The 10,647-nt window shown below is 36.6% G+C and overlaps 2 protein-coding genes and 2 pseudogenes across 2 annotated transcripts in view; all 4 read right to left on the bottom strand.

Annotated features, from left to right (window-relative positions):
- LOC104740386 (protein SRG1-like) overlaps positions 1–886 on the bottom strand; it is a 4,023-nt gene extending 3,137 nt beyond the window's left edge. Inside the window, exons 1-2 of the mRNA XM_010460957.2 lie at positions 487–886; positions 15–237 (exon numbers count right to left, since the gene is read on the bottom strand). Of these exons, the coding sequence (XP_010459259.1) occupies positions 15–237; positions 487–744 (481 nt within the window). The 5' untranslated portion in view covers positions 745–886. The remainder of the gene's footprint in view (positions 1–14; positions 238–486) is intronic.
- On the bottom strand, positions 2,770–4,853 carry LOC104743349 (annotated as a pseudogene).
- On the bottom strand, positions 5,359–7,582 carry LOC104740385 (putative F-box protein At3g58960). Its single transcript, XM_010460956.2, has 4 exons — positions 7,407–7,582; positions 6,259–7,214; positions 5,920–6,060; positions 5,359–5,842 (listed from the first exon to the last, which is right to left on the bottom strand). Exons 2-4 carry the CDS (start codon positions 7,183–7,185, stop codon positions 5,531–5,533), a joined length of 1,380 nt encoding a protein of 459 aa, XP_010459258.1. The 5' UTR covers positions 7,186–7,214; positions 7,407–7,582; the 3' UTR covers positions 5,359–5,530.
- The window catches only part of LOC104743348, a 6,621-nt pseudogene continuing 5,817 nt past the window's right edge, over positions 9,844–10,647 (bottom strand).

The raw sequence follows: 10,647 nt of genomic DNA, 5'->3' as shown, positions 1-10,647 counted from the left end.
AGGTAGCTTGGGGAACAAGTGAGGCTTGCGGAATTGAACAGGTTGCGTTACAAGGAAGAACAAATCTCCCCAGTCGAGTTTCTGATCATCTGAAACCACAAAAGCTTGTCCAAACCCTTCCATCACCTTTGGTTGCTGCCACAGCTTCTTTTTCTCTTCCATGGGAAGGTTGAAGAAATCTTGAATCTCTGACTTGATTTTTTCCACGAAACTTGGGTCCATTCCATGGTTTACAAGCTGTAGATGATCACAAAGGCGTAATTAAAAATGATAAATTTGAAACAAAAAGTGTTAAGCTCCATTATGGGTTTAACATGGTAATAAAAAAAAACAGGGGGTTGTTTTGCAATGAAACGATTTCATAGGGATATATTCATCAAACGATGATAATTAATTCCCATACTTGCTTGAACAAGCCTAATAAGCTCCACGTACGTAACAGTGTAAAGTTTGCCTGGAAAAATAGTGTAAAGGTTGAGACTTTGCCTGGAAAAATCCCCACTCTTTGCAAGCGAAGTCGAGTTTCTCAATTTCAGAGTCCACGGCGGTTGAAGCACACAACCGCTTCATGTCGATGATTGGGATCTCGGTTGAGAGACCAGAATCATCGAGGACTTCAGTTTTGTCTTCATGATCATACCGGACATACCTGGGAGGAACGGTCGTGATCATCTTCTCCTCCACCATCTCTTGAACAGAAGGAACTATGATAGAGCTCCACGAGGTTTCTCCTTTGGCTTCCATGGCGGTTCTCTTCTTCTGGAGCAACGAAAAAAATGATGTAGATTTTAAGCTAAAAGCCTGATTTATGGAAACTACTTTTGGTTTTATTTGAGCATATATGTCTGTGTGTGTATATAATCCTATATATTATAGACTTATTTATAGTTCAAAGGGAAATCTTCATAGCTTAACAAGTCATCATGTCATATTTTATACTTCCAATTACTTTTGGTAAAAGAATAAATCATGCATTGACTATTTAACTTTTTATTGACTACTCCCTCTATATCATAAAGGATGATGTTCTAAACTTTTTCCTTGTATCACAAAAGATAATTTTTTTAGTGTATTTAATGTATTTTTATTCCTAAAATCAAATCAATAATTAATGTTTTTACTTTTATAATGAATAATTAAATATATACATGCATTTGAATGGTAAGTGTGAGAAAAATATGAGTGTTATAGATATTCTGGTTTATTTGAAAGTATTTAATAATAATACAACATTTATTATTATTTTTTTAATCTTGGTGAAAATCCTAAAAAATCATCTATTATGATACAGAGTATTTAATAATAATACAACATTTATTATTATTTTTTTTAATCTTGGTGAAAATTCTAAAAAATCATCTGTTATGATATAGAGGGAGTATATGAAATTGGTATGTGTACAACTATTAATTGTATATATATGAATCAGCTAATATAAAAATTCAATCTATTAAAGTTTATCAAAATATACATAAAGATAAAATTAAGGAGATCATTAATTTACTTTTAGATTTAATTTAAGTATTAACATATAAAAATATGATATTATAGATATTCTGGTTTATTTGAAAGCAACATAAGATAACAAATTAACATCACTGTTTATTTGACAATATTTTAAACATAACAAAAAAAAATATTTTATTTTTAGGTAAATATTAAGTCATTAGAAACAAATAAAAAAAAATGGAATGAATTTTTACTCATACCTTAATTAAAGAATTACATCAAAGTGACAGAAAAATAAGAAATACTTGTTTACAAATGCATAAATCCACACATACCAAAACTAGTTTCCACTAACAAGTATTTCTTATTTTTGGCCTAGTGTAGTGCAGCTTTGTCAAAAACCCAACTCTACCTGATTTATGGTGGAAAGTGGAAACTACTTTTGGTTTTATTTGAGCATAGAATGAATGATCGCCCTCACCCATAACAATCAATTTGAAGGAAGTAAAGCGGTTCACAGCAACCAAGGATTTCATTTTCTATTAATCTTAATTTATTTGCAAATTGCAATATATAGTCTATGATTTTTGGACTACATACTTATATGGAAGTAGGACAATCTCATAAGTTTGGTTTATTTTTGAGATCACAACTCTTTGCATTATGTGGGCATAATTTTAGACCTTCGGCTAGTCAACAACTTTTAGAATTCCACCAAAGCTTGTTTTTGTTCAGATTGATTATAATAGGTCCGAATAATTTTGGGTTTAGCCTCGACTTCTCCTTGTCGGGACTAAAAGTTTTCTGAAGAGTAGATTTCTAATTCTAGAAAGCAGATTCCTATTTTTGTATGAGCCTATCTAACACAATTCTTGGTAATTCCACCATTGGGTTTCATTGTATATGCTGACTTCACTCAACGAGGTTTCTTCTAAAATTTCAAATTGGAGCCTGTTTCATTACATCTATCAATTTTTTTTTTGGGGGTCAAAGATTACACATTATCATTTAGAGTATAGATTACCAAATCCAAATTATTAGTGCAAATGACGGAAAAGCCTCTAGGCGGTGCCACATAACCCAATGTCCCAAACACAACAACGCGGTAACAAATTCTGTCACCACGTTGGTGCCCATTCATTACTCCATGGTCTGTCTTCATGTGCAAATAATATTCAATTTTAGTTATTTGGTACGCTTTAATAGGATAAAAATATTTGCATGAAGAAAATTAAAGGGATCGAAAAAAAGAAGAAGAGAATATTTCCTTAACGATGAAAATAACAGCTAAACAAAAAGATGAGTCCTCTGTATAGAGAAGAATACAACTATAACCCTATTGTTTTGTTGATATAAACTCAAGAAAGAAAAAGAAAAAACCATTAATCTCGAATTTTACGAAGCAACAGCAGCAAGCCTCTGCTTCTTCCATTTATATGCAGCCTCAACAAGCTTGAGATTCTTAGTCTGCGATTCTTCTGGGAAAACACAATCAGAGTATTCTTCGTACTCTGTAGAACCGTCTTTTGTAGTGATGGCCTTTCTCTTCTTGAGTTTCCTAGGGAGCTTCGGTCGAACGAGATCAACATCTCCTAGCTTACCAAAGCTCGTCTCCATGTTCAGCCAATCTTCCAATAGTGACGCACGTTCTTCTTTCAGATCCGGTGTGCAGTCCTTGTAAAACGTGTTGGCTTTGTCGAAAACCGCTCTGGCACGTCTGATGCAGTCTGTAACATCATCTTCTTGTTGTTGCGCTTCAAACTTTGCAAAACTAACTCAAACCTTGTAATGCTTTGTACGGTCCAAGAGTCGCTCATATAAAGCTCGTGTCCTCTCTACTTCCCCTTGTGATATCTCAAAATCAATGTATGCCTTCCACAGCACCTCGGGCATGTCAAGAGCAGGCTGAGATATTGCAAGTTCAAATACGGCTCTAGCTCGCTCTGTTTCAGCAAGGGACCTTTCTAACTCAGCAAACTTGGTCCAAGCATAGCAGTTCTCAGGAGACCATTCAAGATACCGTTGATATAGTTTTCTACACCTATCTATGTTTCCCAGATCGTGTTCCATCTCAATGTACTTCTTGAATATCTTGTCTTTTGGAGCTTTTCCAATCGCATTACCTAATATCCGCCGAGCACCAGTGAGATTTAATTGCCTTATCTCAAACTGTGCAGCGAGCAACCATATTTTAGCAAAAGAAACTTTGGCTTGAGGGATAAGCTTGAGGCATTCTCTGTATACAAGTCGCGTACGCTCCACATCTTCAGTTTCAATCTCTTTAAAGAGTGCATAATTAATCCAAAGATAGATATATCTCTGCCAGTACCGTTTCTCCTCTGCCGGTGGAACATTAGCATTAGCCCTCTCGTAGATTTCTCTGATCCTATCTTTGTTCCCTACACTCTCTTCTAGCCTAAGGTAATCAAACCACGAATCGTAGTTTAGAGGGTTCTTCCTTACTTCATCTTCATATTCAAACCTTGTCTTGCCAACGATGGCGTCCTCAATCCCTTCCTTATCACCATACTGTTTCTCAAACGCAACAAACTTCTTATACAAACCCTCTGCTCTTCCTTTAGGAATTTGATCCAGAGCAAAATTGTAGATACACCTAGCTCGTTCCACTTCCTTGCAGCCTTCTTCGAATTCAGCAAAAGCCACAAAGAGTTCTTCATCGTCCGCAAACACCTCGATGGCGCGTTCGTACACATTCCTTGCACGCGCAGTTTCACCTCCTTTCATCTCGAACTTAGCGTATCAGATGTAAGTGGAAACTTTCGGATGCCAAAGAACAAGTCCATCGTAGAGTGATCGTGCACGGTCGATTTTGTTATACCTAAGTTCGAATTTAATAAACGAGAGCCAACCTTGTTGATCGGGTGACCCATCTTCATCCACCGCTCGAATATTTGTCTAGCCCCGGCGATATTCCCAAGCATCTCTTCCATGTGAATATACTTGTACCAAATCTGGTCCACGCGGGGGAGGATCTCAACGGCACGTTCCCAAACGTTTCTCGCGTGATTGACCGCCTTGTTCTTCATCTCGAACTCGGCGTACTTGAGCCAGAGCGTATGTTCCCGGTCATAGATTCGCGAGGCTCGTTCCCACACGCTCCGAGCACGTGCGTAATCCTTCTGTGAATCTTCCCAGTGCACATACTTGATCCAAACATGGATGCTACTTCCTATGCCGTGGACCCGGTCCTCGAACTCCTTCCGACGGCGGAGTCTGTAGTCGGAAAGCTCCACGGAGTCAGTAATGTTCTGCTTAGGCGGCCGGATCTCAGACTCTTGGCTCCGTCGAGCCTCCCGGAGGATTTGCTCGGCTGTGATTTGCACCGTTGCAGGAGTTTTGTTCTTCACTCGTGTAGGTCTTGAAAGCTTCACTTGAGTATCCATCCTATTCATGATCACTCGTGTAGGTCGTCATGATCAGTTAGTTCCCTTTAAACCTAATTTAGGATCTGTGTTTGACAAGTATAATATGCTCTCGTTACCTATGTCTCTCTATTTATAGGATTAAACCTATACATGTTTTCCAATTAGAAAAAGGAAAAGAGGGAGATTTTCCATAAATTCTCCAATCAAGAATACGTGTTTTTTTAATTTTTTACTTTTTTATTATCCGTTAAGTTAAAGTTAGATTTTAGATAAAAGTATATATTTCAAAACATCAATTTATACATTATTTATCTTATAAAACATAGATCATTGGGCCAGTACCATATACAGTAGATCTTTTAATTTAAATATATAATAATAAATGAAAGCGAAGGCTATTTGATATCATACAGTATAAATTTGTTGAATCTTAGTTTAAACTTTATTATTAATGTTTTGTGTATACAAAAAGCTAACATATATTGGTTTAATCCTGTGAACCCTTTGTCACTTTGAGTGAAAATCAGGTAAACCGAATTGCTATTGAAAAGATCAAACCAAAACAAAATCCATAAGCAGTCAGTCAATCAAAGCAAATAACTGATAAAAATCAAAAATAAGTAAATAACTAACTGCTGAAAAATCATCATTATATAGACAGTCTATGTAACAGTGACTACAAAACAGAGTCATCCTCAGACGGACTTCCCATGAGGCATAAAAAACTGGATATTGCACTTGGACGATCTAGGAAGGTTTAGCAGATTAGTTTTTAGTTGAATCTGTTCCTCGTAGTCTGTTTCACAAACACAAACTTTGACAAGCTCAAGACATAACAAGTTCTCCAGGAAAAGTTTGATTTGCTCCAATTCTCCTCTAGTTCCGCTGTACTCGGTTATCTCCAGGACCTTCACAGGACATGACAATAGGAAATCATATTCCGGCAAGTACTCAAAAACAGGTTCTTCATCATCATCGTCCGAATAATAATTATAGTGCAAGGGACCCTGAAGAAAGAAACAAAGACGATTAGAGATTGGAGATTTTAAGCGTGTATAACTGAAATTTTTTTAGGGGTACATACCTTGATGAAGAGAGTCTTTAGAACTGGAGACTTCTTTAGCAAATATGGCAGAGTTGGCCAACGGAAGTCGTGCTCAGATGTAACACATAAACGATGCAGGTTTTCAAATACTGGAATTACTTCAAGGAAGCAATAAAACGCCTGAAAACCAAAAAAATAAAATCAAAACCTAAACAAGAAACATTTTCATATCAAACAAGATTTTGATTCTTATACCCCGACAAGCAGTGTTCTAAGCATTGTTGTTATTAAATGGATTTAAGCGATCCTAAGCGGCGGGTCTGGTTCCTAAATGAATTAACTAACAAAGAAAGAAAAAAAAGAAGAGAGCAATCTTACCTCCAACGTCATAGGAGTGGATAACTTCAAGATCTCGACATTTCTAAGCCCCTTAATCAGATTGGTGATATCAAGAGTAATAGTATCATGATCACCTGCATATTGTCGGATCCAGACGTGATCATCTGGCAAAGAAAGACCGACAGAAGCTTCAACAAGGGAGCAAAGGTTAACAATTGGATAGGATCGCGGAGCAAAATCAAAGTAACTCAGGGAGGTAAGACTCGGAGTATCAAAAGTAATGCTCTCCAAATCATAATGAATGACATCAAAGAAATATCTATGGTTAATAGCAAGTCTCTGGAGGGTCGGACTGGACACAGTGCGTGACCATTGCCAATGCTCCAACTCCACATCACGCATCACTAACTCCACAAGGACAGGGCAAGCAGAAAGAAGCATTTGGAACGCACAACCACAATGGTCATAGAATCGAACCGAATCAATAATGAGAGTCTTAAGCGCAGGGAGAAGAGCATTCTTAGTGAGAAGATCAACAACAAGACCAGTCCCTAGATGCAGCTCAACTAGCGTCTTGCAAGAGAAGACATAAAAAGGCAGACGATACCCATGTCCACATCTTAAGTCCAGTTTAAGATCCATGACTCCACGTTTAAGCACATTACAGAGACAACGGTTGATATGATCATAGCGTGTCCGATCCTTTCGACATTTTAGAGACAAGCTCTTTACGCGGGAACTGGGAGGAAGAACCAACACTGCGTTTAAGAAATCCATCATCCCTTGAACCTGGATAGAGTCATCATCAAACTCAACATTTGGAATGATTGTAAACATGTTCTGCCACCTCTTTGAAAGAAGAGATACGAAAGCAGCCTCCTTTGCCGAAAGAAGAGATACAATGTGGATAATTATATCATCAGGTAGAGTGATGCTGATGCTGATGCTGATGCTGATGCTATCCATCCTTCCTTTTTCGCTCAATTGGTTCAGCACTGCAACAACAACAACAACAACAAGTATCAACAAACAGAGAAAGATGGCAAAATTGATCTCTGGAAACAAAAAAAAAAAAGTTTATAAAACTGGAGATGTATATATACACTGATTTAAACAAACGAGAGAGACCAGAAGCAAAGTCCAAACATTGAATTCGACAAGACATACAAACTCAAAAGCAGATATACCTTTGGAACAACAGCGAAGTCCGAATAGAACTAAACCAAAATTCACAGATAACTTAATTCTTCTCCTTCAATCAAAAGCCGATTAGAAAACTCCAAAGCTTTCTCCCTTGTTTTTTTTTTTTTTGATGCTCAATGCCGTGATAATCGCCATCGAAAACCCTAAGATCCTTTCTTAAAAAGATTTAAAAAAAAGAAGAAAAAGAAGGCAATAAATCGGTTTAGTCACTTATGCCTTTTATTTCGGTTATGGTACAATTTATGTTGGTTTAATGGGTAAGTTCTTATATAATTAAAAGTTTAGAAAATGTTGAAGAAAATTTGCCAAAAAAAAAAAAGAAGAAAATGTTCAAAATCTATCATATTTATTTGTTCTATAATTATTTTAGAGATATTTAGATTAAAAGTTTCTTATCATCTTTGATTAATAATATTTGTTAAACATTTATATTAACACATATTTTATATGATAAAAAAATATTTGTTAAATCTAAAACAAAATTATAGTTTATTATTTATAAATTCGGTGGACATACACATTTATAGATTCGGTGTAGCTTGCATCAATTTTGAATCTTTAATTTGGTTTTACTGTTTTGATTGCTGGTTAGTGATTTAACTACTTAGTTTTGTGAATATGTCTTTTTTTTTTTTTTAACACATTGCAGTATCCACCTGCGAGGCCACTTGTTGAAACTAGCATCAGTGTCCTTCTTGATCTTTTACCAGACATTCCATTATGGATTAAGAATCCAGATTATGAAATAGTAAGTCACTTTCTTTTTTTTTTAAGGATTATGTTGTTGGACTTTAGCATCTAAAGCTCGATCACTGATGGTGGTTTTACATTAAGGTGGACTGGTTTTTAACAGATTTCTCTCATACATGTGGCCCTACCTCGATAAGGTGCTCTCTACTTCTTGTTCTCATTTGCTTTACATCAAATTTGGCTCCCTGTTTTAAAACATTAGGTTTTTTTTTTTTTTTTTTTATAGGCTATTTGTGGGATCATCCGGAGTTCTGCACAACCTATATTTGCAGATTATATTGGGAAGTTCTGTATAGAATCTATTGAGTTCGAAAACATGAGTCTTGGACCGCTTCCACCAACTGTTAACGGTAAATCCTTGTCCCATTTAACTCTTGTGATCTCTTGCCGTTGTGTTCAATTTGCTAATGGTTAACGACATTTTGTCTAATCTCCTGCAGGTGTTAAATTCTGTGAGACCAATGAGAAGGAGCTTCTTTTAGAACCATCAATAAGGTGGGCAGAGGTAATCCCAACATTGTTTTAGTGCTAAAGGTGATGTCTTTACGAATTAGAGTTCAGGTCAGTAAGAGTGAAACTGTCAGATAACGGAACACAAGCAATGCAAACTGTCAGATGATGGAACACAAGCAGTTACATAATCACAGTCCTAGCTCTTTTTGTTTACTTATAAACTGATTAGAATCTCAGTGCTTTAGCTGATTTTACTTTGTCAAGTTTGTTCTTTCTTGAGTTTTTAGAATCTTGAAATGCCTTATGTTGAATGACTTTATCTAAATGCTTTGCAGCTTAACAACTGCAGTGGTGCTTGCTGTCATATTCAATGTTGCCAAAACCTTCGAGCCACTTCCTTAAGATATTCATTGTCTTGCACAGTTTGTTCTTTTATTGGTGATAGAGTGAAAACCTTCATAAGTTTTGTTTAGAATGTGTGTCAAGTATTCTTCCTTCTACTCATACACAAGTTTTTTGAAATTTAAATTTTTAGATCCTCAACTAAGTGTTCTACCATTGGACTATTTCAAAAATAATAAACATTCTTAAGTGTTTAAATTTTTGAGATTTACATTACCGTTTTGTTGTGTTGATATAAACTCATGAAAAAAAATAAAAAACTTTAATCTTGAATATTACGAAGTAGCAGCAGCAAGCTTCTGCTTCTTCCATGTACATGCAGCCTCAATAATCTTGAGATTATTAGTCTGGCATTCTTCTGGGAAGAGACGACCCACGTATTCTTCACACTCTGTAGAACCGTCTTCTCTAGTGATCGCCTTTCTCTTCTTGAGCTTCGTTTGAACGAGATCAACATCTCCTAGCTTACCAAAGCTCGTCTCCATGCTCAGCCAATCTTCCAATAGTGACGCACGTTCTTCTTGAGCTTATATATATACCTGGTGGAGCTGGAATGACAATTACGTGATGATGGAGCTGGAATGGTGTGAACATGGTTACCAATGAAATCCTTAGATACCTAACCCGGTGGATTTCAAGGTCTGTATAAACTTAGTTACTTGCTTGAATTTGTTGTTATTATCAGAGAAGAATACTTATAGCTGAGTTATTTGGTAACGTTTTAATAGACAAGAATACAACAACAGCTATAACCGTTTTTGTTTTGTTAATATAGGACTCAAGAAAGAAAGAAAGAAAAACCATAAATCTTGAATATTATGAAGCAACAGCAGCAAGCTTCTGCTTCTTCCATGTATATGCAGCCTCAATATTCTTGAGATTATTAGTCTGCGATTCTTCTGGGAAGACACAATCCAAGTATTCTTCATACTCTGTAGAACCGTCTTCTCTAGTGATCGCCTTTCTTTTCTTGAGCTTCCTAGGGAGCTTCTTTTGAACGAGATCAAACATCTCCTAGCTTACCAATGCTCGTATCCATGATCAGCCAATCTTCCAATAGTGACGCACGGTCTTCTTTCAAATCCGGTGTGCAGTCCTTGTAATACGTGTTGGCTCTGTCGAAACCCCTCTGGCATGTCTGATGGAGTCAGTAACATCATCTTCTTGTTGTTCCGCTTCAAACATTGCAAAACTAACCCAGACCTTGTAATGCTTTGTATGGCCCAAGAGTCGCTCATATAAAGCTCGTGTCCTCTCTAGTTCCCCTTGCGATATCTCAAAATCAATGTATGCCTTCCACAACACCTCGGGCATGTCAAGAGCAGGCTGAGATATTGCAAGTTCAAATATAGCTCTGGCTCGCTCTGTTTCAGCAAGAGACCTTTCTAACTCAGCAAAGTTGGTCCAAGTATAGCAGTTCTCAGGACACCATTCAAGATACCCCTGATATAGTTTTCTGCACCTATTTATGTTTCCCAGATGGAGTTCCATCTCAATGTATTTCTTGAATATCTTATCTTTTGGAGCTTTTCCGATCGCATTGTCTAGTATCCGCCAAGCACCAGTGAGATTCAATTGCCTTATCTCAAACTGTGCAGCGAGCAACCATATTTTAGCAAA

Source organism: Camelina sativa, chromosome 14 (assembly GCF_000633955.1).
Source record: "Camelina sativa cultivar DH55 chromosome 14, Cs, whole genome shotgun sequence".
NCBI lineage: Eukaryota > Viridiplantae > Streptophyta > Magnoliopsida > Brassicales > Brassicaceae > Camelina > Camelina sativa.
Note: the sequence above shows the minus strand (reverse complement) of the source record. Positions and strands in the feature narration are given on the sequence as shown.